At 45.3% G+C, this 26584-nt stretch overlaps 1 protein-coding gene across 21 annotated transcripts in view; it reads right to left on the reverse strand.

Moving 5' to 3' along the window:
- Positions 1–2339: 2339 nt before the first annotated feature.
- MEF2A (myocyte enhancer factor 2A) overlaps positions 2340–26584 on the reverse strand; it is a 118587-nt gene continuing 94342 nt past the window's right edge. For 8 of the 21 annotated variants that reach the window (XM_074317927.2, XM_074317930.2, XM_074317933.2 and 5 more), the window contains 5 exons: positions 25592–25779; positions 15189–15212; positions 12124–12250; positions 7410–7536; positions 2340–6311 (listed from right to left, as the gene is read on the reverse strand). In XM_074317927.2, coding sequence (XP_074174028.1) covers positions 5978–6311; positions 7410–7536; positions 12124–12250; positions 15189–15212; positions 25592–25779 — 800 coding nt within the window. In that variant the 3' untranslated portion in view covers positions 2340–5977. The remainder of the gene's footprint in view (positions 6312–7409; positions 7537–12123; positions 12251–15188; positions 15213–25591; positions 25780–26584) is intronic. The other 13 variants (XM_074317937.2, XM_074317935.2, XM_074317934.2 and 10 more) reach the window with 3 other exon arrangements.

Below are 26584 nucleotides of genomic sequence, written 5' to 3' on the forward strand. Positions count from 1 at the left end.
TTAAAAACCCAGCTCTTAAGTTTCATTGACCTTTTCTGTTGCTTTTCTGGTCTCTATTTCATTTATTTCCCCTCTGATCTGTTATTTCCTTCCTTCTAATCTTCGACTGTTCTTTTTTTAGTTCCTTGGGATGTCAAGTTAGGTTGTTTGAGATCTCATTTCTTCATATGTGCATGTATTACTGTAAACTTCCCCCCTAAGAACTGCTTTTGCAGCGTCCCATAGGTTTTGTATGTTGTGTTTCCATTGTCATTTATTTTAAGGTATTTCTTGTTTGATTCTTACTTGGAGAAGGTGTTAATCCAGCACTGAGTCAGGGAAAATACCAGTGTGAAACATCTTGCCAGAAAGGAAGGAAATGCTGAAAAAGTGGGCAGGAGCTTTTCCAAAGGACATAGGTAGGAATCTACTGGAAGGAGCTCATAGTGGCCAAAGCTGGAATAATTTAAGGAACAAAATAATGATAGTACTAGATTATAACCCATAGTATAAAATCAAGGTCCACGAGTCCATAATGATATAAACAATTAAGTGGGGAAAATGGACAGCTCTTCCTTACAGAAGCCCAATGAATAAATGTAGGAAAAAAGGGAAATACCACAGTAACAATTGTTACAAACAAGATGCTTCAATTAGTGGGTAGAAAGTTTGAGTGAGGAGAAAGCCATCTAGTCTCAAAGTACCTAGAGTATCTCCCCGAGATACTGTCTTTCCCTTTGTGGTCGCTAAGTCCCTTTGCAGCAAGAAGCCCCGGAGAGAGCAGGTGACCGAGCCCTTAAGGTCAGCAGTGCCTGCAATAGGACATGTCACTAAGGACGCCTCATTTCTGGTATTCTTGCCAAGTGCAGACTCATGCCAGTCGGGAGAAAACCTCAGACAAATCCACATCGAGGGATACTGTTCAAAATAACTGACCAGCATTCTTCAAAAGTGTCTTTTCAAAAGGGAGAAAAGGCTGAGGAACTAGTACAGAGAGATAAGTGCAGTGTGGGGTCCTGGCAGAGCCGCCGACATTCGTGGGAAAGGGTGGAATTCCGACAGGTCCTTAGTGCACAGTCCTGTGTCCGTGTTCATTGCTTGGCTCTGATCGTGGTACTGCGGTTAAAGGTTAACATTAGGGGAAGCTGGGCGGGGGATATACGGAAACCACTGTGCTTCCAATTTTAAGTTAAAAAATGAGTTTAAATGAAGTTTTAAAAAGTGACAAAGGGTGTGAGGGCGGCTTAGTGAAACCAGTTAGTACAACTGTGGTTTCTGTCGTCTGCTTTGGAGATGACGTGTATGAAGTGACAGAGTCTAGGACACATCCTGTAAGCTGGGGACGCTGCCCTGTCAGTTGGGGTCGTCTAGACACTGAGAGGAGGGGCGTGGCCGGCTGGGGGCTGCTGGGAAGGGCCTGTCCTCAGCTCACACTGTGACAGCTGGGGATCAGGGCGCATCAGGCTCACACACGGGCCGGGCTCTGCTGCATGATGGCACCAGGCCACGCAGCCCCCAGCATTGCAGGGGCCCATGTGGAACCGCCTCTCTCGTGGGGGATAAACACTGATTTCTGCTCAGTGCTACAGGCAGGCGGGCGTGGACCCCATGTGGGCGACTGGACGGGCCGGCAGAGCAGGCGGGGGCCATCCCACCGGCCCAGGGCTCCGTGGGCAGCATCGCTTCCTGGGCTGGTGCCAGGGCGACAGTGAGAAAGCCTGAGGGAGGCCCCATGGGAGCTAACTGGGGAATGGCAGTGAATTGACTGGAAATAGATGCAGCTGTGAGGAGAGTATTTTTAGCCACAGGCCTCAGCCAGCTTCCCAGACCTGCTAATAGCCTCCCTGTAGCCAACAAGTAAAACCAGCATAAAAATTCAGCTTTTAATTTAATTGACAGCAAGAATCTGCTTAGCTAGGAGCTGGCGTAAAGGGCAAATCAGGGGAAGGGAACACTTTCCACTGCAAGTTTAAGATAATTTTTCACACCGATTGCTTTTAAAAACGAAACTCCATTCGTGTAGTACTTCTGTCTTTGGCCTATAGCCCAGTAGGATGTATGCATTTTGGATACACAAGTTACTTCACCCCTAAGCTTGAGAGAACTAGAATCTCTATTTTCTAAATTCTGACAATACCCACCCCCCTTCCTTCCCTTCGCCTGTGACAAGTCGTTCCTGGAGCCGATGGGTTAATTGATTGACACCAAGGGCTGGCCACCACCTGAGGGGCCCGGGGGCGCCCCGGGAGGGCAGGCTGGTGGGCGCTGCAGCAGCTCACATGTCCACCCGCAGGTGGCACAGCCTTCGTGATGGGAAGGGAGAGGAGGCGACGGCGGCAAACACGACAGAGTCGAGAGCATACAGGAAAAGCCAGTCCGTCTTTACTGTAGGGAGTGCAGGGTACAAATAGTTTACAACAACCTCTAGCAGTTTCTTAACCATTTGATAAAAAGTTCACTATCATATTTATTGTATAATGAAAAACAACACATTCAGGGAGAAGTTGAGATTCACTTAGTTTTCATCTCGAGGGTGGCAACCAAGGCCAGCTGGTGCCGCCAGACGGTTTTCCGTGACCGAACCGTGTACAGCTTCGTGTGTGAACTGGTGACTACAAACATTTACCAAATACATAAATCTCTTTTTAAAAAAGCCATTTTAAATATAGCAAAGCAGTGTCTTCTTGCACAGCAAAGTGAAGAAAGTTTCTACAGAGAAATAAAAGTTCTACATTTGTAAAATCTTTTTCACATTCTAAGAGTCATCTAGCGTCTTCTGACCCAATGCCAGGAGTTCTCTGGTTCCTTATTTACTATGTATTTCTTGTGCGCGTGACGTGGATGCTGTATGACTTGTCCTAGTGAAAGGAAACGGTGGAACACACTCTGCTTCTAGAACAGACCCCTGATTTAGTCGCTAACACAATGGACACAATTAGGGCTCAAAAGATGGAGTTTGGGGTGGGGCCACCTGCAGACAAGCGATGGCGTCTTTGCTCGCAATGTAATGCCAGTTGGGGGACTGACGAAGTACGTCAACCAGTGCAACGTCCTCTCAGCTTTTTTTGTTTTTGTGTTTTAGTAATAAAATACTTCATCTGAAGGGTTAAAATTGTCTCGTGATGGTGGCATATAAAACACATGAGGCTAAAGGGTAAGAAATGGAGGTTCTGATGGAACCCCGTTAGTGCCTTCCCCCCGGAGCTGGTTTCCACCAGGAGGGGCGCCTGTGTTCGTACAGGGTGTCAGGGGGAGGGCGGCTGCCAAGCCCACGCGCTCCAGGGCCCTGCGCGTGGGAAAAGGGTTAACAGTCTACTATTTAGTTCCTGAAAACGGAATACATTGTTACTTGGTCAGTGAAATTGCAATACAAACTCCGAGCCTTGCGTAGTATTTAGAAAACAGTAGTTGTACTGATTATAAACCTGCATAGAAAGAAAGACTTGAGATACAGTCAGAAAAGCCATGTCGTAAGGCACACAAGAAAACAGACAGTAAATGTGAATGCGGTAACTCCTCTCCTCTCGGTGTTCGTGGGCGCGTACAGGACGAGCCACGTCACTCTTTCAAAGCTAGAACGGTTTACAAGTGGTAAGGGTCGTCGTGGAAGGTCAGTGTTGGGAGAGTCGTGTTTCAGTTAGTGTGACCATATGAAGAAATGTGCCTGTGAGTAGTTCAGTAAAACAAGGACATTTTAAAGAACGAATCCTTTCTGAATAAGAGCCAAAACGTCTACAGTGATAAGAAGAGAGAGCGTGTCGCTCCCTTTTTTGGCCTCTATTAAAATTTACTACCCAAACTGTCATGAAGACAGAATTCCATTTTGCAGCTGTCAGTGCCACAGGTTTATACGTATGTGTCAGTCAGAAAATCTGGCTGATTGATGATTTGTCACAAGTAGCACAGGAGGGAAACATCAGAAGGAATGCAATTTAGGGGGAGAAACAAAACGTAAGTACAAATTGTAGATAGCTGCTCAACAGGAAGTTTAAAATATAAAATTGCGTTTTTAAACCCTTATTTTGAGTTTCTCAGGAAAAGGAGTAAAAATTTGTGGTGAAAGTAGAGACACAGGACTTTGAATTTTGTTCATGGCACAAGCCCAGAAACCGGCCAGACTTGGGGTCACCACTCAGTTGCCCGCCTGTAGAGAGTAAGGCCACGGTCCCAGTCTCAGCTGAGGGCGGCACCATTTCACGAGGCTGGTGAGAGTGGGGCTGAGGACCAGCGCCGTGAGTGTGTCCCCACCCCTCGTGTCCCCTCGCTGCACAAGCTCAGAGGGGGCGTGTTTGGTAACCAGCCGCATCCCCCTACCTTAGGGGGTCAAGGAAAAAAGAGTCCCCCTCCCCCCGGCCCACGGATATGTCTCTGTAACCGGTTACCACTTATAAAACCTTTGTGCTCATCTACTATTTTGCCACTTTTCTCTAATAAGAATTAAATTAGGCCAGCTTTTTCTACGTTTTTCCTCACAAAAGGCAAGTTTTAAATAATGCCTTATAAAATCTGTTACAACACATTTTATATGTATGCAGGATGAACTTAACACCAATTTGTTTTTTGCCACTTTGCTATTTATGTACACATATAAAATATATAATGATGCCCAACCCATACAGCACAGATTACAACGTAACGTCACACATTCACCACCAGTGGGGGAGAAACCCCTCTATACAATCCTCTGAAAAAACTGGGCTAATCATTAAAATCCAAAGTACAGTATATTTAACAAAATAGCAAATATTAAACAGTGAATACTCTACTTAATAAGGATCTCGCCTTTCCCCCCCAAATTGGCGGCAATCCACAAAAATATACTTTTTAATCTGGTGACCATACAATACATAGGAACTTACATCAAAGGTGATAATATATTTAAGATGCTATATACACAAAGAGTTTGGCTCAACTTTTAATTTATATATAGAATAAGTGTTCATGGCTTTTTTTTTCCAAGGTTCTGCTTGCAAGATATTTTTGTTTTTTTCCCTCTTTACTTTTAGAATAGAACTAAAAACTTAAAACAAGATAAAGCTATTCTCTAAAAAAAAAAAAAAAAGTTAAAACATACAGCTTTGGCTTATATAAATAATTCATAGCAGAATGTTTTCAAAAGTAGTGAATATAATTTTATATATAGTCATCAATTCATAAGGGTGTTTTCTTTCATATAAAATATACATGAGCTAAAATCAGTTTCTTTAATTTTTAAGATATGAATGTAAAAAGAAACTTCTGACATATTCCAATTATAACTTAATATATTAATTTATTTTAATGTTCTATATTTCTAGGCTAGTATTTTCTGAAGATCTCATGCGTGTTTTCTAGTCTCTCTCTTTTATTAGCTAAAGATCACTTCTTTGACCCAATACATTTTTGCACGTGCAAAACACTTATGTGTGGGGCTTTTTTTTTTTCTTTTTTTTTTTTTTAATGTCAACAGCCCTTTACCATGCACCCCTTTGCGACAGAGACCCATGCCAGGTTGAGTAGTTAATATAAATGACGTTTTATGTACAGTATTGCTTTCTTGGTTCCTGCTTTTCTACTGCTCTGTTCTACAAAGCATTTTTCTTAAGTCCTACAGTCACCGCACCGTTAAATAAGACAAGTAGGGGCCCTCTAGGTTTCTGCAAGCTAGTGTGGGAGAAGTACATATGGGTACACCGTTCTCTGCAAAAACTGGGTACTGGTTATCGTATGAAACAAGTAGTCCAAGGAAGTGCCAGGCCAGACGGCCGCCAGGGGCTGGGCTGCCACGGGCCGCACACCTGCAGCTGTGCAGGGGTCGCAGGTAAGCGCCTGATGCTGTGTTTGCAACACACCCACACACACACTCACACCCACATACATACACGTGAAAGGGCTATGTATGTATGTATGTACATATAAATATATTTACCTCATGTCCTTACCACCCAGGTACACACGGAAGGCAGGCCACTGCAGTCACACACAGTCCGTGACACCAGCCGGGGGAGGGGGCGGAGCCTTAGGTCACCCAGGCGTCCATGCGCATGCGCTTCACAGACGGGCTCTCCCTGTCCTCCGTGGCGGGGGGGCGGCCGAGCACCACGGGCGGGTGGAAGTCGCCCCGGGGGTCCTCCCGGTCGCTGCCGTCATAGGAGCTGCTCGAGCTGCTCAGACTGTCCACAGGGGAGCGCCCCATTTCCTGCCGGGGCTGGGGGGGCTGGGGCTGTGGCTGCTGCTGGAAGCCTGACGGGGTCATTCGATCCCGGGGAGGTGAAATCGGTTCTGACTTAATGTTGATGTTCTGGTTGGTATTAATGGATAAATTCGAACCCTGAGATAACTGCCCTCCAGAACTGCAGGGAGAAAACACAGACGTTAGGGGGGCGCGAATGGCTGGAATGAGTGCGCACGCCGCCCCCTGGAACAGTCAGAGCCCCACGCCGGCTGCGGCGTGTCCTTCAGCTCGCCCCCCCCGCCCCCCCCCCCCCCCCCCCCCCCCCCCGGCACTGGGGTCGCTGAGGCAGCCCCGGACGGAGACGGAGAGGAACAACAGGGCACCCTGAATCCTGCCGTCTCCTCACTTTCTTCTCGGGCCGTGACAGGCACAGCAGCGTCCCTGAGAAGTCAGGCCTGACGCCAGCTTCACAGAGGAGGACGCGGCTCAGAGAAGGCAGCGTGCCGGCTGTGCCCTCTGTCCTGTGCCCTCCGCAGGGCAGTTTCTCCTGTGTCTGGGAGGACGCTCAGCACACCCGGGCCCTTTGTCCAGGAGACGACACTGGGGGCCGCTTCCAGGCTGCAGGAGGGAGCGGGGGTGCTAAGCTGGGGCTCTGGGGCCGGGAGGAGGCAGCCCCGCGGGGCGTGCGGTGCCACCCCGTCCTCTGGGACGCCTGCTGCCCTCACCTGCTCCGGGGCCTGCTGTTCCTTCCCCTCCTGCTCCCACCAGGCCGCCTGGGAGCCCTCTTCACTCACCTCCCCACACTGCCCGGAAGGAGCGTCCTCCAGGAGGTCAGTGGGCTGGGCTCAACCCCATGTGGTCTGATTCCCACACAAGACACCCCCACTCCCACCCCCAGCACCCCGGCCCTCCGAACCGAGCAGAAAGCAAACGGCACCGCTCGTTTTCCTGGTCTCTTTGTCACTGATATTCCCCAAAGCAGAAAACAGGGTGGTAGGTGGGCCCAAGAACCTTCCAGCTGCCTTTCTTCAAACAGTGGGATCAGACATGGGGTGGGAGGAGGTTGGCAGGTATAACTAGGGGTGTGTGTCCTCGGCAGCCCCTTAGATACTGAGCCTACTCAGCACGTCCGCGTGACAGAGGCCTCGCCCCGTTTGTTCAACATCCAAGCTCTTACCAGAGCCCTGGAAACCCTTTTCTCCAAACACTCGTGCCACCTCACGTCCACAGTGCAGCGACTTACTGACAGCAAAGGGCGCACGGCGGGGTTACTCACACCAAGGAGCTGAGGGCGGCTTGTCCTAAGTGGTGCTGCTGCCAGGCTGACACCTGGCCCAGGGACAGCATGCCCGGGGAGCTGAAGCCCTGCAAGGCAGACAGGTCCGCGCTCGTCAGCGAGTAATCTGCAAGAGGAGGACACGGGCGTGTGGGCAACACGTTTTCCACACAGCAGCTGCCAAGTTCCCAGGTGGGGAGAAACCACCACACACCACGGCTGTGACACCCATAGGAAAGGGGCTTTGGGGAGCTTTCTAGGACCCAGCTCTACGTAGTTGTTTGGAATGATTTCAATAAAGGAAGATTCAATTCTATACTAGATGTTGATCGTCTATTATTTCACAAAAAGTTGACACCCTTTCCCAACTTGTAAATAAGAAAAAGGCTGTCATTAAAGGACCTTCCTGGGTCACTGTTCCCTTAGGTAAGGCCCCCGCCACCACCCTCCAGCTCACAGCTGCGTCCACACCCACAAGTCACGGTCCTGAAGGAGCGGGGACAGGAAAGGTGCAGCCCCCTTCTCGTGGATGCCACCCCGAGTGACACACAGTTAACCGCATTTGTTCAAAGTTACAGGGACTGTTGGACATCCGGGATTGCAAGCGAATTATTTTCAAGTTCATGGAAAAACTTCGTGGTACAAGAATGTAAATATGTCATTTTATGCGACTGCTTCAGTCCTACCACTTTACCCAAGACCTGGGACCGTAGTTACTCACACACAGTAATTTCGGCTCGTCATTCACACTTGTCTTCTCCATTTAATTGTAAAGAGAGGAACCTCTCCTACTTTATATCTCAAGAGAGGTGTGTAAAGAAGTTGCTCATCGCAGTGAATTCTTTTTTGAAAAAGCCACTGAGTTGAACAGCACGGCTTGGTCCTTACGCGCCTGTCGCAGCCCCTCTCCTGTGTTCTCACGCTGCCTCACTGCACCCTCAGTGGCTGGGGTGGGGCGCCCCTCGCCCCAACGCCTCCCACCGCGACCCCTGCAAGCCCACAGCTCTCTGACCTCTGCGCCCAGGGTCCTGCCCGCTGCCTACCCGACGGGTCCACTTGGATGTCTCCAGACTCCTCCAACTGGATGTGACCCAGCTGCACTCGTCTTTCCCTCCAAAGCTGCTCCGCTTCAAACAGTCCTTATCTTAGCGGCACCAACAGTCACCAGTGGCTTGCGCGAGACCTGGGGTGTTACTCTTGATAATTCTTTGTGCGCTCGCTCCCACCGCCAAATCCGGTCCGTTCCATCTGTCTCTCAAGCTGCCAGGTTTCACCATCTCTGACGCCACTACTCTAGTCCACACCTTCGGTCCCCTTACTTGGGCCACCATAGCCCTCTGGGTGCTGTCCTTGCATTCACTTCTGCCCCCACGTACCCTGCAGCCAACGTGAGCTTTAAACCACAAATAGGCTCACGACACCTTGCTGCTGAAAACCTTGAATTACGGCTTCCCAAGAGAATGTCCAGAATCCTCAGCACGGCCTCTGATCCCTCCTCACTCTCTGACCCCGCCAGCACGTGCCCCTCGCCCCCCAGACTCCCGCACGGCCCTCCGTCTGCCCCAGGACACTCCCTGCTCTGCCTGCGTCCTTCAGTCGGAGCGTCCATGGGGCCCCCAACCCGAAGGTCATAAATGACTCCTGGAGCTGTCCGGGTGTCCTTTCCCCTGACAGTCCCTTGTTCCACTGTGACCCTGCATCCTCGCACTTCCAGTGCCTTCACGGGACCTGCCCCCAGGAGGTGCAGGAGAACAAGTAGTTGACACACACACGAGTCTGTGAAGCCGGGAGCGCACCGACAGGCGTGAGGGAGTGTGGAGACGCCTGGACACAGAACTGTCGCTCATTGGTGCATCCTTGACTGTGTGGCATGTTTTTGCCTCTAAATGTCACAGGAAGGAGAGGACATACCGTGTTTCCCCACAAATAACCTGGCCGGACCATCAGCTCTAATGCGTCTTTTGGAGCAAAACTTAATATAAGACCTGGTCTTATTTTACTATAAGACCTGTCTGATTAATATATAATAGAATATATAATAGAATATATAATTAATATAATTAATATAATACCAGGTGTAATATATAATATGATGTAATACTGGGTCTTATATTAATTTTTGCTCCAAAAGATGTATTAGAGCTGATGGTCTGGGTAGGTCTTATTTGTGGGGAAACACGGTACTAAAGGAAGATAAAACACAGACATGTGTTTAAAAAACACAGCTAAATATGTTAAAGATAACAGTAAAATTAAACAGACTAAGTGCTGAGAAAGCAAAGACTAAAAAAGAGACTAAAGCTAAGCAACTGATGGTTTGGAGAGAATCTGACTCCATTTTTATGTTTTGGTAATTCCTTCTGGACTTCTAAGAAACTTCTGTCACTCGCATGGCATTTCTAACACCGAGTACAGTGGGAGACTCCCATTCAGGATGGCAGAGCAGGTAACCTGTGCTTGCCTCCTCCCACAACCGCCTCAAAATTACAACCAAACTACTGAACAACCATCACTGAGAACCGCCCGTGGTCTAGCTGAACAGCAGTCCTATAACTGACACACAGAGGCAGCCACCTCGAGATGGCAGGAGGGGCAGAGACGCGGAACGGGCTGGTCCCACACCCGCGTGTGCGGTTACAAATCAGGAGGGCCATCTCGGCCGTGGAGGTTCCCCTTGAGGAGTGAGGGGTCCCAGCCCCACACCAGGTCCGCAGCCCAGGGCTCCAGTACCGGGGAGAGAAGTCCCCATAACTTCTGGCTGTGAAACCAGTGGAGGCTCCTTCTGGGTGAGACGGAGGGCGGCTAGCGTGCCAGGCACTCCTCTTAAAGGGCCCACACATAGTCGCAAACTCACTCAGCTCCAGCGCAGGACGAGCCGCTTGAAAAGCACCAGGGACATACGAGGAGGAACTGAATTGACCAACTTCGGGCCCAGAGCTGGAGGGACGTCACCAGGGCAGCTCTCTCCGGAGACTCACGTGCTGGCTGGTGCCCCCATTCCCTTGGTCAGCCTCTCCCCCACCCACCGGGCCAGCAGGCACCAAATCGGCCTCTCCATCAACCTGGCTAACAGCACCCACCCAGCACCAGCCCAAACCTCTTTCAGTGGCTTTTCCACATGAGCAGGCTGCCTTGGCTCAAGCTGCAGACTTTCCTGAAATCTCTCAAAGGTCCACAAAGCCCAAACAAGCAGCATCTGGCCCCAGCGTGCCCCTCCCTCTGGCTGAGCAGCCCCATGCCGGGCACCAGTGGCAGCCGGCCTCGGTTCACAGCTTAGCCTCTCCCAGGCCAGCATGGGCAGCAAACATGCACAGATCCCTTTGTAGCTCCTACCAGAGGGTCCCAGGTGGGGCACAGGCAGAGGCTGACATTGGCCTGCACAGCAGCCCCTCCCAAGAGGCCTCAGAACCAACATCCAGCTTCAGACCACACCAGAGCACCCGCCACCAGCTCCACAAGCGACACTGAAAGGGCAGACTCGATAATATTGTAACAACTGTGTAGGGTGCCAGGTGGGTACCAGACTTATCAGGGTGAGCAGTTGGTAAAGTGTATCAATGTCTAATCACTATGTGGTACCCCTGAAACTAGTATATTATATGTCAGCTGTAACTGAAAAATAAATAAAACGAGCGTAGTGGGATTTCTAAGTGTCCTGGAAAACCCGTCATGAAATGCTCAGTAAACCATCGTCTAACTCTGACGCCCAATTCAAGCCCATCTTCTCAGCCAGTACTGCCTGGGACCACTGAGGCTCACACATTTCCCTTCCCCCTGCACTCTCACGTCCCAGGCTATAACCGGGTAAGCTCCGCAGCTCAGGGCTTCCCCTCCATGGTTACCGCCTCAGTGTGCCCTGTCCTTGGCCAGCAGGAGCTGCGAGGAAAGCCTGGCACGGGGCCGGCCCCAGCTGGTGTGGGGCGCACGCAGGCAGGACGGAGGCAGGACGAGGAATGCAGCGCCCCTGGCTTTCCTCTACATTTGCTGCTGATGGATTTGGACACTTTTTCATATTGATCGTAGGAAAACATGGTGGACATTTCTAAGAGGCTTTCTTTTTCAATAAAACCTTTTCAAGTTGTTTCTGTTTTACTAGAACAAGTTGGAGAAAGCGGCAGGCAGACCTGTGGAGGGCTCTGCTCCCTCAGGCAGCTCCAGACAGCAGAGCACCCCCCAAAGTGGTGCCCTGAAATCTAAGCTTCGGTGATCTCTATTACAATCCACGTAGAAGAATCACAAATGAGCCAATTCCCCGCATGGCAATGGTGATTTCACTATTTCCTGCTTTCCTTCTACCCTTGAAGCTTTCGGTGTTTGGCTCAGCTGGTGAGAAAGTGGAACCACACGCACGTCACCCGTCCTCGGCCAGCCCAGGATTCTCCCCGCAGCCCCATTAGTGGCTAAAAGCACCCCGCAATCACTGCAGTGTTCTAAACGTCCCCAATGTACCCCCGAAGTGGGTATTTTAAAATGAAATGTCTGAAGAAACACGAATGAAAGCTCCTCTCAGAGGCGAGTGACTGGCTCTGAGGAAAAACAAGAAAGGTCCTGGAGTTTTTTTCCCCCCACAGCCAGATGTGATTTTTGGTACACCTAAACGTGACTCTAAGAAACAAGACGATTTACGTCAATGAATGTACTTTGGAAAACAATCACAAAAGCACGTGTGACCGCGGAACAGAGGCAGAACCCACGGAAGACGAGAGCGGCTCACCAGTGTTGTAGGCGGTGGGCATGGCCGAGTACACGAGCCCCTGCGGAGGCAAGCTGGGGGTCGTCACCGAGACCACGGGGGTGGCGAGAGGCTGAGTGGCTTGAGAACTGCTTATCCTTTGGGTGTTCTGTGAGAGCAGAGAAAGGGACAAGGGTTATTCTGCGCGTATTTACAGGCAGACTCAAGATTTAAAAATAACATGCGATTAAATAAAAGGGGTCTGGTTCACAGTGCGATGATGTGAATGTCACTATTTCCTGAAGCAGCGATGGTGGGAAAACCTTAATACTAACGGGAATAACTTGAATTTTCAGGGGCGACTTGACGTTAGTTACTCCTTTTCCCTTGTCTTTTCATCGTTACTGAAGTCAGAGCTACGTCCTTAGCACAGCACCTCGCTGCTGAGTGGTCCCACTTCTGCGCTGGCGTGAGGACGCGCCGCCACCGCAGACGCCGCCAGGTGGCTGTGAGCAGAGGGCGTACAGGTTGGCGTCCCCGAGGCAGCAGAGGGCCGCGCGCACAGGGCTCAGGTTGCAGCTGCGCACGCGACCCGGTCTCGGTCACGGCGCCCCGCAGGGCAGCTTGTCTGCGGTCCTCCCAGTGACCCTGCAGCTGCGTCTACCTGTGCACTTACTGAGGACTGTTTGGGGGGACGGGGTTACAGATTCCCACGCACCCGCCCCACACGTGCAGCCTCTTCGTGCTGAACTGCGCCCACCCACTGACCTAGTTTTTAACTGCAGGTTCAGACACATTCAGTTGCCCAACTGCTGAAAGGGGCCCCGGCTGGGGACTTTGGAAGAAAGTACTTCTGATGGGCTGTGAATGGAGTCCTATTAAATGCTTGCTGACTGACTCCATCCACACAGGATCCTACCTACACTGGGAGTGGATTCATGAAATCAGCTACTAAAAACGAAGTCATCTCAGGAAGACCACTGTCCTCTGTGTGTTGGGCATGACAGCAGCCTCTAGCCGTGCTGGCTGAGGGGACGCTGTCTGAGGCCCAGACACACCCCACGTCCCACGCCGTCAGTACCCAGGAGGCCCACGCACAAGTCCAGCGTCATCTGTGTCTACATGAAGCCGTTACAGCCCGACAGCTGACGCCTGGGGCTCTAAGCCGTATCAAGGAAAGTGTAACTCAGATTATAAACACTCAGAATCGAATTCGCTTTTCTCTGCCACCACTTTCAAAGGGTCAAAGGAAGGCCTTTGGCGAGAACTGGATACTTGACCGTTGATCATTTCATAAGGATCCAGCCCTTGATTTTTTTCTTTTTAGTTTGTAATTTCTATACAGTCTTAAGTTACAGGATGTTAGAAAGACCACTAAGTATGTGCTTCTATTGCCCAGGTTTTCATCCTGGGTTCACCACTTCATAAGCACTGCGAACGTCCTTTCACATCTCCCAACCTCTTCGTTTGCCAAGAAAGGGAGACAGTGAGCTTGGTGCCGCCTGCCTTGCGGTCCTGCTGAGGGTCGTGCGGTAACACACGGGCATGCTTTGGTGACTGAAGTACCGCACCAAGGAGAGATGGCACCAACAAGCCCTCTGGCCCAAGATTTCTACACAACTGGTGAGAGAAGGATAAATACTCTTATTCCTTACGGCCGTAGCTGCTCCCCTGGAGCTGCCGGGAAGTCACGTTGTTCTGGCATCGCCAGGCTTCTAACGGAATCTCTGCGGCCTGGCCTGGCTCTCCGGAGAGTTTTTAGTGGAGGCTCCAGGGCGCCTGCCCTTCCTCAGAGCCATCCATGATTCTATTCAAGAGCTCAGACCCATCTGAACTTTCTAAATTCTAAGAGTGTGTCTGGCATTGTTTCCTAACAGTAAGTGACTTCCGGAACCACTAGAGGGCAGCATATTGCTGGGTAATTCACCAGGAAGCACTCATGACAACTTCTTACGGGTAAATAGTGAGGTCTACTGCAAGCTGAATTATTTTATCTCCAATTATAAACTTCCATTTGGTAGTCATTACTGTCTCACTAAGTATTTTCCCAAAAGAGAGTCCAAATCCACACGATATAATCCAACGCCACAATGACAGGTGACTAGTGTATTTCAGTTAATCAGTACAAAACCACCACAAACCGTGCTCACAAAGTTAAAGCACAATCTCTTATTTTAAGGACAGAACACAGACAACCTTGTTTTGAAAAAGAAAAAAAAAATGTGCAAAACACACTAGCATGCACATATACATAATAATAAAATGTAAATAAAACCAACAGGTGCCTTTCCCCCATGCTTTCATGCAATCTGAACCCTTGTCCATGCTAAAAATGAAACTTTTTCAAGTTGTTATTCCCTTTAAAGTCATCTAATTAGCGGGTGACTTTGAATTCGTGTGATCACTTCTGTGAGGTTTGGGTTTTAGTTCCCAAAGAAGAAAGAGGTCAACTGAAGGTTTTTAGTCAAATTCACTTTCTAGAAGAAAAGCAAATAGAAATCACTTGGGGAAAAAAGGTAATGACAGGTACTTTTACGAATGGTATCTCTTCTGATAGAAAAAAAGTAAATTTGTGTATGTTCCACTTGAGACGTTCCTTTTAGTACACAGGGAAGCCCTTTGTGCCTCAGATCATCTCATGCAGGATGAAATCTTTCCAACTCTGAAAAAGGTGACCTCACCAAAAATGATGTAATCTTTTTGAAAGAAAGAGAAATAACACAAGACCATGTGTTACAATCTGAGGAACTTTGAAGGTGAAGTCATTTTCTAAAAATATGATGATAATTTGGGGAACTATATAAGGTATTTTGTATCTTTCCTTAAAAAAAAAAAATCTTTAACAAGTGGCAGCTATTGTTTTTGGAGGCTCTATTCCAGTGTTGCCTCCAACAAATAAAATGGATCAAGATATACAGTTATAACTAGAAAAGCTCGATGCTGTGTTACCAGTAGGTTGAGTTGTTCAAAGTGTTTGGACGGTGTTGAGTAACAAGTGATAAAATCTGTGTAACACAGGCAACAACCCTGGTTAGACAGAAACATTTAAGAGAGCTAGTACTTTCTGCATCTCTGTTAACTCCCTTCAAGCAGAAGCCCACACTCACCAGCTCCAACTCCTCTTCCTCCGACTGCACTCAGCACATGAGAAGGATAAGACAGTTAAAGGCTGTTGGCACTTGAAAATCAAGTATTTCTTTAGAAAAACATGTTATTTGGATACTTGCAGTTGCTGGAAAGTCTAAAGAGATAATTATGTACGCAACGAATACAAATATCAATTCTTTACTGTCTCTGGACCTGCAGTGGGTTTTAAAAGACTGGCAAGATTCATTTACATTTTTTAGGGCCAGGATTTAAAGACACACCGACCTGTGCTTGGTCTGCTGCTATGCTGGCCGTACCTACACGCAGCCATGCTAGGTGACAACATTTAACGGAGGGGCAGGGGGGTCCTGCCGCAACAACAGTTGTATCTGGAACCCTGAGAACACTACCTCTGGACTTGTATCTTCAGCCTACCACCCCTCCCCCACCTGGGCGCACACGTCCATTTATCTCCTACTAGATTCTGTGCCCCTTGGGGGACAGAACTTATTTACTTATTTCGTATTTTATTTCCCACAGTAGCTAGCACGGTGTCAGGAAACAAGACCTCAAACATCTGTTAATAAGTATAATAGTTTTAAACAGATTTGTATATTTTTATCATTTGCAAATATAATTTTCACATGAATAAAATAATTTCAATGGAGAAAAACCACCTATATGAAGAAAATGAGACTGGAGAAATGATACAGTAATCACATCCAGAAAAGAGATGAACGGAACATATTTACTCTTTTTCACTTAAACATCTGGAAAATATTCACATGCTAGAATGATGTACTAACTAGTTTTTTCTTATTTTACTTAAATAACTCATGCTTCTTTGTCTATCTGTGAAAGGGGTCTATATAAGCATCACGGATACATGAAGCCCCAATCTGAAAGCAGCTTTATCTGCAAACAAATGGTGTAAAATAGGAGGCAGACTGGTTATTTACTCTGAAAAACAATCGCTTGGCCTACAACTGCTGTTTCAAGTGTGGAGAAAATGCTCTTCCATATTGTTTTGTTATAGAATCTTTACATCTCCAACTATAAGATATGAATCAAAATATGGGTATGCATGTGTGTGTGTGTGTAGTCTTCACTGTAACCTACAGGGATAAGGGTGTAAATAGTTTACAGGGTCCATTTTGAGTACTCCATGGAGATGCTTCACGATCCCTTCTTCAAAAGAGATCAGAGACAAGTTGCTAAATGCCTACATGTAGTTTGTCCTTAAGCTTTGCCATTTACTAAATTCTTATAAATATATTTCTGGGCCTTAAATCAAACTTTCTGTAGTTTTTATTTCTGAAATATGGTGGCAGGTGTGCTACACCCAGTTTCTGAAAGGTCAGCCAAATGACTATTGTAAATGCCATTTCTTCTCAGCAGTTTTTCTTTTTTTTAAATATATTTCTTTGTTCTGTATGTATGTATTTTTAACTTTGTGTTCTGAGACAATTTCAGATTTAGAGAGCAATTGCAAAGAGAGTATGCCATCACACGTTTCACCCAGCTTCCCCCAAAGTTACCATCCCAAAGAAACATGACACTATTGTCACCTAACTAATGAAATAACACAATAGTAACTAAAGCCACACACTTTTGCTTAGATGTCACCAGCTTGTCACCAATGTCCTGTTTCTGATCCAGGATCAGATCCTGAATCCCAAAAGCCTTTAGCTGTCATGTGTCCTTAGTCTTCTCTGGTCTGTGACACTTCCCTCAGTCTTTCCTTGTTTTTCATGACCTTGACAACTTTTGAAGAACTAGTCAGATATCTTCTAGAATGTCCCTCCATTTGGGTGCCTGGCAGTTCCTCATAGTTAGAGAGCACGGATTTTTGGAACAATACCACAGAGGTGGTGACCTTCTTTGTGCATCATATCTATTCCCAGTGACGTTGACCTTGAGCTTCTGGCTAAGGTGGTGCCTTCCAGAACTCTCCACAGTAAACTCACTCCTTTCCCCTTAGTCATCAACAATTACCTGGGGGCAGACATTGTAAGGCTATGCAAAAATCCTGCTTCTCCTTCAACTTTCACTCCCAGATTTTAGCATTCATCCGCTGACCTTGCCTCTGTACTGTGATACTATGGCAGTGACTGGCTGTTTCTCTTATTCTTTCTACATGTATTAATGAGAATTCTCCTCTAAGGAAAAGGTGTCCCTTCTCCCTTTATTTATTCATCCATTTACTTATATCATTAACAAACCCCGTATTTTGTATTCCTTGGGTTATCATGGAACTCTGTTATTTATTTTGTTGCTTAAATTGTTCCTGTTTTGGCCCCTGAGAGCTCTCCGGAGAGGCTGGTTACCAGGTGCCCTTTTGAGGTGCACGTCCTGTCCTCTAGCACTTCTGGCGCACCTTCTTGTTCCCCACCCCAGCTCTACAATCAATCACTTCTCCAAGGAGCCCGGATTCCCTTCAGTGGAGAACGGAGCTTTGAGATGAACACCTGAGCGTGCTGTGCGTGGTGTGCTCGGCCACCAGCTGTCATTGTTTTAAGGCGCCCTCAGCAGACAGAGCTGCGGAATACGACGTACACTAATTCATGTGTCCACGCACCTATACGTCTGTATCTGTCGGTGTAGGCTTAAAAAAGTAAGTTCACACTGAAACCTCCAACTACAACCCAGAAATTCTGGCCTTCCCAACTCCCATCCACCTTGCCTATTTGTAACTTTTTCCTCCAACGACGAGAAACATGGCTTTCTTTATCTACTTGTTAGAGAGAAATAGAGAAACTGACCATCTTAAGTATAGTGATCTTATCTCATACAACTTTTCTTGGTCCTTAACCTTACAATATCCAGTCAAAACAGTGCCCAAAGTCATGCGTACTTAGACCAGCCCCATCCTTCCTCACTCCCTTCAGCATCACGTCACTCATTTGTAATACGGTTACACGCATGTGTCATGGTCTGCATTCCATCTTGGGTTCCCCTGGAATCCTGTTTTTGGTTTTTCTTTTTTAACTGCATCTAGTAAAAAGCACTCTTTGTATCGTACAGTTTTGTGGGCTCTCACGAATCCAGCAACACAGTATTACAGAATAGCGCTATCACCTCAAACCCCCCACCCCTTACCACCCTCTGTAGTCAACTCCTCCCCCTGCCTGGCAACCACTGATATGTTTTGTATTTTCCCGAATGAAATAGAAATGGAATCACATACTATGTAGTCTTTGGGGTCTGGCGTCCTTCACTTAGCAAAATTCATTTAAGGTTCATGTCTAGTCAATAGTTCGTCCCTTTACACTATGGCTGAGCAGCGTCCCTTTGCGTGGATGTACCCGTTCATTTAGTGGGAGGACATCTGGCTTGTTTTCAGTTTGAGGCGATTATGAAAAACACAGGCTTCTGTATAAGCATGGTTTCGGTTCACTTGGGTAAATCGGAGTGGGGTTGTTGGGTTTCTGACAAGTATATATTTCACTTTATAAGAAGTTGCTGAACTGTTTCTCAAAGCAGCGGCACCATTTTGCATTCCAAGCAGGAATGTACGAGAGTTCTTATCGTCTCTGCATCCTCACCAGAATTTTGAGTTTTCAGTTTCTGTTTCTGTACTTTTAGTCATTCTACTAGGTGTAGCTGTATCATTACGGACACAAATCCTTTACTGAGTAGGTGATTTGCAAATATTTTCTCCTAATCTGTGGGTTGTCTTTTTATTTCTTGAATAAGGCCTTTTCACAAAGTTAAATAAATTTTGATTAATACGAATATATCCTTTTTTTCTATATAGGGCATGCTTTTGGTGGTGTATGGTTTTCCCCAGTGTTTTCTTCTAGAAGTTTCAGTTTCCTGTTTCACATTTGGGTGTGTGATACATTCGGAGTTAACTTTTGTAGAAGGTATGCGTTACATGAGGAGGTTCTATTTTTGCACATGGATCTTGGATTGTTCCAATACCATTAGTCACACGACTATCCTTTCTCCATAGAATTGCTTTACTACTTTTGTCAAAAACCAGCTGAATGTATCTGTTGTGTAGGTGTATTGTCTGGGCTCTCCATTTTGTCCATTGATCTCTGTGCCCATCTTTTTGCCAATGCCACACATTCTTGGTTACTGTCGCTTTATCAGAGGTCTTGAAACCAGGTAGCATGCGTCCTATTTTGTTCTTTTTCAAAATTGTTTTGATTATTGTAGCTCCTTTGCCTTCCCACATATATTTTAGAATTGGCTTGTTGGTAGCTACAAAAAAAAATTAGCTGCGATTTTGATTGGGGTTATGTTTAATCTGTAGATCAATTTAGAAATAAATGACATCTTGACAATACTGACTCTTTAAATCCATTAACATATACAGGGTGCCAAAAAAATGTATACACATTTTCAGAAAGGGAAAAACTGTAATACTCAATATATACTGATAGCAAAAGATGAATACAAGTCATGCGTATACATTTTTTTGGCACCCCGGGTATGTATCTCTTCATTTAGGTCTTTGATTTCTTTCCACAGTGTTTTGTAGTTTTAACATGCAAATAATGCACATATTTTGTTAAAGTTACACCTAGCTATTTCTTTTCTTTCTTTCATTTTTGGTACTAATCAAATAGCTTTAAATTTCAAATTCCCATTGTTCACTGCTGATATAAGAATATAACCTTGTTAAACTCACTGGTTGGTCCCAGGAGTTTTCGTTTTCCTTTTTTTGGGGGGGTAGTGTCTTTATGCTTTTCTACATAGATAATTATGTTTTCTGTGAAGAGAGCTGGTTTAATTATTTTCCTTGCCAACATCTATGCATTCTATTTATTTTTTTCTCGCCTTACTGTTCTGGCTAGGACTTCCAGTACAATGCTGAATATAAATGGTGAGCTTAAACAGGATTGCCTAATTTCTAATATTAGTAAAAGACTGAATGCTATCCCCTTAAGTACTTTAGTTGTAGGATGTTTATAGATGCTATTCAGTTAAAGAAGTTCCCTGCTTTTCCTAGTTTTCTGAAAGTTTTTTTTTTATCATGAATAAATGTTAAATTTTTTTAACATGATGAAATATATTGAACAAATTTAAAATCAGTCTTGCATTCCTGGGATGAAACCCACTTGATCTTGATATGTCATCCTTTTTATATATTGACAAACTTATTTATTAGTATTCTGCTGAGGATTTTATGTCTGTAGTTCATGAGGAAGGTCTGGCTTGAAGTTTCCTTGAAACGCCTTATTCTGGTTTTGTATTAGGGTAATGCTGACCTAGTGAAATGAGTTGAGAGGCGTTTCCTCTTCATCTATTTTTCTGAAAGAGATTATGTAAAGTTGGCACCATTTCTTCTTAAATGTTTGGTAGAACTTGCCAGTGAAACCATCTAGGTCTGGTGTCTTCTTTTTTAGAAGGCTGTAAACTAGGAATTCAATTTCTTTAATAGGTAGTTTACTATTCTGGCTATTTCTTCCTCAGTGAGTTTGATTATTCTTTGGCAGTTTGTATCTTGCAAGGAATTTGCCCATAACATCTAAACTATCAAATCTACTGAAATAGGGTTGTGTGTAGTATTCCCTAATTATCTGTTAGTGTCTAGGGTTATGTAACCTCTTTCCTTCTTGATACTGATAACCCTTCTTTTTTTCTTTGGTCAACTTGGCTAGAAGTCCAGCAATTTTATTGATCTTTTCAAGAATATTCTTTTGGTTTGACTGCTTTTCTCAACTGTTTTTCAGTTTTAAATTTCATTAATTTCTGCTCTTTTTTCTTTTCTTCTGGTTGCTTTGGGTTAAATTTGCTCTTCTTTCTCGGGTTTCTGAAGGTAAACGCTTACTGACTGGGGACTTTTTTCTAATATAAATATTAATGCTATAAATTTCTCTCTAACTACTACTCTAACAGGTCCCCAAAGTTCTCATAATGTTATATATGTGTGTTTCACAATTTCCCTTACGATTTCCTCTTTGACCCCTTATTTATAAGTGTTACGTAATTTCTAAGTATATGAAGAGTTTCCTGTTGTCTTTGTGTTACTGATTTCGTTATGGCCAGAGACTCTAATCTGATGATTTCAACTCTCTGGGATTTGCTGGGCTTATTTGATGGCACAGGATATGGCCTGCCTAGGTGAACGTTCCACAAGCTTTTGAGAAGATTGTCCGGATGTTGTGCAGTGAGAAGTGCTCTGTAAACGTCTCTTAGGGCAGCTCATCTAGACCCTCACCGATTTCTCTGCCTACTTGTTCTATCATGACTGAGAGAGGAGTGCTGAAGTTTCCAGCTATGGTTGTGGATTTTTGTATTCCAGCTTCTAGTTCTAGCAGCTTTTGCTTTATGAAGGTCTGCTGTTAGGTATATATCCAGTAAAGGTACTTATTTCTTGGAAAATGGACCATATAATGTCCTTCTCTATCCTTAATCTACATCATCTGAACCTAATATGGCTCCTAGCTTTCGTTTGGTTCATGTTTGCATAGTGTATTTTTCTCCATGCATGTCTAAAGTGGAGTTTCTGCAGACAGGTACAGTATGATCTTCCTTTTTTAACCAATCTGACATTCTGTCTCTTAACTGATGTTAATGACCACATTCAGTGTGGCTACTTGTGTGGTTGGATTCAAATCTACAATCTTGCTAGTTACGTTTTATTTGTTCCATCTGTTGTTTGTCTTTTTTCTCCCATTTCTTGGGCCATTGGAGCATTTGTTTATAATTCCATTTTATCTCCTCTATTGACTTTTTATACCTCTTTTTAATTTTCTTTCTGTAGTTGCATTAGGCTTTACAATCTACATCTTTAGTTAATTAGAGTTCACCTTCAAATATATACATTACGTCATGTATAGAATAAGGACCCACAGTAGTATAGTTCCAATTCCCCCCGTTGCTTGTTGTCACACATTTTTACATGAGCTATAAACATAAAATTCATTGCCACTATTTTTGCTTTAGAAAGCCAGCTATCTTTTGGAGCAATTAAAAGAGGGAATATGCCCACATCTTGGTTTCTAACACCATCCGCCAGTAAAAGGAACCAAGGTTCCTTGGCAAGATTCCTGATTCTAGGACTTGGGCAGGAAATACACAAGGTGAGCCTGGACAATTTTGTAGTGACTGCAAAATAAAAAACTAATTCCCACCCCCACCCACCAAGAAACACTCCACAAGAATGAAAGGCGCACAGGAACCAACTGAATAGTCCCAATAGCTAAAGCTGGAACAAGCTGAGCAGCAGAATCAACTACATTGGTAGAATTATAAATTAATAGAATTCAGTAGCATTATAACGCAAAGTATAAAATAATCATTTATATTAAATAATCATTTATGTTAATATAAATAAATAAATGAGAACAGATAAATCACCTATGCAGAAGAACTCCAAATAAATGATGCAGATAATCTGCCCTCAAGAAGGTGGCCTGTGTGGGCCTCACATGTGGCTTCCTTCTAGAAGACAGTATCTAGAAGTATCTGGAAGTATCTAGAAGGTACTTCCTTCTAGAGGACACTATCGACGGGGGTGAGGAGGGGGTAACTTTACAGTGAAAAACCCATGAAACACTACATCAGCAAGGTGACCGAGGCTAACTAACATTGGTAGTGACTGTCCTGTTGACAGTATGTACCCTTTTTATGATGTGATCAAAATGGCACTTGAGTTCTGCGGCCTTCCTCCCCCAAACCAATGACCTCAATCTAAGCATGAGAAAAACATGAGATGAATCCCAACTGAGGAACATCTGCAGAATCCCTTACCAGTCCTCCTTAAAATGTCAAGGTCATTAAAGCAAGGAGAGCCTTAGATACTATCACAGCCAAGAGGCGCCTAAGGAGACACGACTACTAAGTGTCACGTGGTCTCCTGGGTTGGATCCTAGAACAGAAAAAGACAGGAGGGTGAGAGCTTAGGCTGCCGGAATCAACTACGGACTGGAGTTAATAATCACATATCACTCTGGGTCCATTCGCTGTACCGAATGTGCCATACTAATGGAAGAGAGGGGGAGATTGAGTGCGAGGCATATGGGAATTCCCTGTACTATCTTTGTGATCTTTATATAAATTTAAAACTGTTCTAACATGAAAAGTTTATAAACCGCAGAGGAAAATCAACTTTATCTTCATTTATTCCATTTCCATTGTTCTTTCTTTGTATAGATACAAGTTTTTGCTGGTATATTTCTTCTGCCAAAGGACTTCTTTTAAGCATTCTTGTGGAGCTGGTCCACTGGTAATAAGTGTGCACCATTTTTGTTTGAGAAAAGGTTTTACTTTTATTTTTGAAAGATATTTCTGCTAGGTATAGAGTTCTAGGTTAAGAGTTTTGTTTTTATTTCAGCACTTCTGTAACAACTCCACTCTTCTGTGGTTTGCATAGTTTCTGAAGAGAAGGATGGTACAAAGTCTTATCTTTGTTCTTCTATATGTTGTTTTCTTTTCTCTGGCTTCAAGATTTTTCCTCTTTGTCTCCTGCTCTTAGCAGTCTGAGCGAGTGTATGAGAGAGAGAGAAAGAGTTAGGGGTAGTATTTATCCTGCTTGGTGGTGTTGGTTATTATTTCTTCCAGCATGTCGTCTGCTCTGGTCTCTCTCTCTTTGGAATTCCAATTCCAACCATGTTAAACCATGATCAAGTCCCACAGCTCTCGGAGGCTTTGTTCTGTTTTGTTTCTTTCTCTTCGTATTTCAGTTGGGATAATTCCGACTGCCCTCATGGGCTATAGGTCTTTCCTCCTGCTAGGCCTTTAGTGCAGGGTTTGAGCTTGCCTTTCTCTTAGTATATCAGCATCGCCCTGAAATTCCTGAGGGGAATAGGAGTGTTGTTTGTTTGTTTGTTTGCTTGCTTGTTTCCACAGAGAGCCTTCTCGTCTCAGTTTGAAGCTTCTTAGTTTGAAGCTTCCGTTGCGCTGCCTCAGGAGACACCCTTCTCAGCCATCCTGCCACATTCCTGCACCATGGGCTGAGATAGCTCTCCTTTCCCATTCCCCACATCCACTGGGATTTCACCAGTGCCCTACGTGTGACACTTCTGCTGTGTCTCTCACAGACTAAGACTGTTCCGTAGGAGAGAAAGGGGAGACGGAGACACTTCCTGCCCTTACTGCAGTGGCAGCTCTCCCTTCTCCCAGTTTCCACCAGAGAGGAGACTTTCTCAGGAGATTCCCAATCTTTCCTGGGAGCACCCAGTGAGGTGCATGGAGAAAAAGTCTGCAGGAGAACCCAGGCTCCCCCTATATCGTGGCCACCAGCAATTCAATTCACCAGTCACCCCGGCTTAACTCCGACTGCTCCGTCCGTGTTCAGATGTCCGTCCTCTCCCCAGAGTCTGGGCCAGTCAGCTGCCCTGAAAACTCAGCAGTACCATGTGCTCAAGGGCAGCTGGGAACATTGTGCTTGTCCAGCTCTTTTCATTGTAAGGCTGGGAGTGACACAGTTTCCAGCTTCCTGTATCTCCAAAGGAAAACAGTACTTCTTCGTTTTTTGACTTAAAGAGTTTTGGTTCTGGCTCTCTCTTCTACTACCCTGGACCAGTACTAACCTCTCCCTCAGTTTCCTCATCTCTACCTAGCCAAGATTGGTTTTTGGGTAAATGAGACATTGCATATAAAGATGTCTGGGAATCTACGAGGCATTATACAAATGTAGACTTATTACCTAAAGCCTGACAGCATCACTGTCACGTAGCAAAAAATCAAACCAAATGGCAAGGTTAGCAGCAGCGTAGTAGAAAGAACACCTGGCATTACACATTGCATGTTAGTCAAACAGTTGCTAAATTAAGAATGGTTTGAAAATTTGCATATATTACTCTAATTTTTTTCTACAAGAGACTAAAGGGTATAATTATATGCCACTTCACAGACACAGGTTTCAAAAGTAACTGAGGCTGGAACTATAAAGACACTGTCTAGGGCTGTGGCGGGGAGACCTGTATTCTTTACAAGTTAAATGGGAAGATTATATGAGAAGGAAGAAACAAAAAAAAAATCATTTGGCAAATAACTCAGGTTTGTATGCATTCTTCCCTATTCTACAGTAGTTCTCTTTGGTATGTAGAATTTTCTAACAAATAGTTCAGTGTTTCTCGCACAGAGAAGCACATGCAAAATTTACTGCAAGTATGCCAAGTACAGAGGAAAAATACTTAAGGCAGGTTTAAATGATCAGTTTGGGGATGAAATCTCGAAGCAGAGATGTCAGCCTGGTAAAATTAAAATTAAGCATAACAACCTCTCCATATTTAATTTTAATTTTAAATAGACATGAAGCAGATTTATTTCCTGTTTCTCTATAATCTGAGTCCTGTGTATTTTAAAATATACTTGTGTCTTCAAGTGCTCATTTCAAATAGAAATATTCATTAGGAAAAGGTCTAGAGTGGATGGACGTACAGAATGTTCCGAAGGAAAATAAGACTGACTCTGTATAACACACACGTTTGAAAGGATGCAAGTGAAGAAAGCGTTACTGTACCAGCGGCGGCATCATGCCCTTGCTCGCAGGAGGGATGACAACGCGGAGATCCGGCTTTCGACTGTTTATTCCAAGGTTGCCACCACCTGGAGGAGGAGGAGACTTTGTCGGCATAACTTTGCCTAAACTATTTGCACCAGTCGTTCCAATCAAATTTGGAGAAGCTCTTGAGTTTACGAATCCATTCCCTGGAAAAAAGAAGTATCACTCATTCACATGAAAAGAATCCTTCCAACACTTTGGTATGAATATGAGGCATGTCTCCCCCAGTTCCAGTTTCAAATGAATTTTACAACAAAACTCATTAGTAGCTACCCATGGACCTTTGAATGTTTTAAAAAGAAAGAAAGTCAACCAAAGTCTGAACTGTCTATGAGGCTTAAGACTAACGCCACTTGTTTCCAGCCTTACTGCCGGGACCTGCTGAGACAGTCCTTAAAATACAAGATGCATTCCTAACAGGGCATATCCTACTGGGACCCAGGATAATGGAGGTGTTGTAAGAAAATGCCTGAGACCAGCCCGTGCATTCATTCTCGTGGTTTGGATGGGGCTGGCTCCACTCCAATCAATCACCCTTGCCCCAGACTGGCTTGGTGACAGGCATTTGACTCAGGTCCAGGCCAATGAGTGTACAGCTCCCTCACACAGTGATGGGATCCAGGAATGTCCCATCAGAAGCTAGGTAAAGAAGTCGTTACATGTGGGGAGGGAGGCCCCACACTCCTCCAAATGTGACTGAGGAAGTGTTTTATTCTCAAGCCATGTGAGAATCAGAAGAAAGCCAGAATGAGGGGAAAGCTGATAGAGAAAGGAGAACTGTGAGGAAATCAGGTAAAAGCCCAGCCTACCACGCCTGTAGTCCGTACCACTTCTGGGTCTTTTCAGTTACGTACAAGTCAGGAAATACCCTATAATATTCAGGCTGAATTCAGAGGGTTTTCCGTTAGTTGCAACTGATAGCATCCTAGTAAAAACAGTTACTATTCACTA

This window comes from Rhinolophus sinicus, chromosome 13 (assembly GCF_057876585.1).
Source record: "Rhinolophus sinicus isolate RSI-liver-muscle chromosome 13, RSI-T2T, whole genome shotgun sequence".
Taxonomy (NCBI): domain Eukaryota; kingdom Metazoa; phylum Chordata; class Mammalia; order Chiroptera; family Rhinolophidae; genus Rhinolophus; species Rhinolophus sinicus.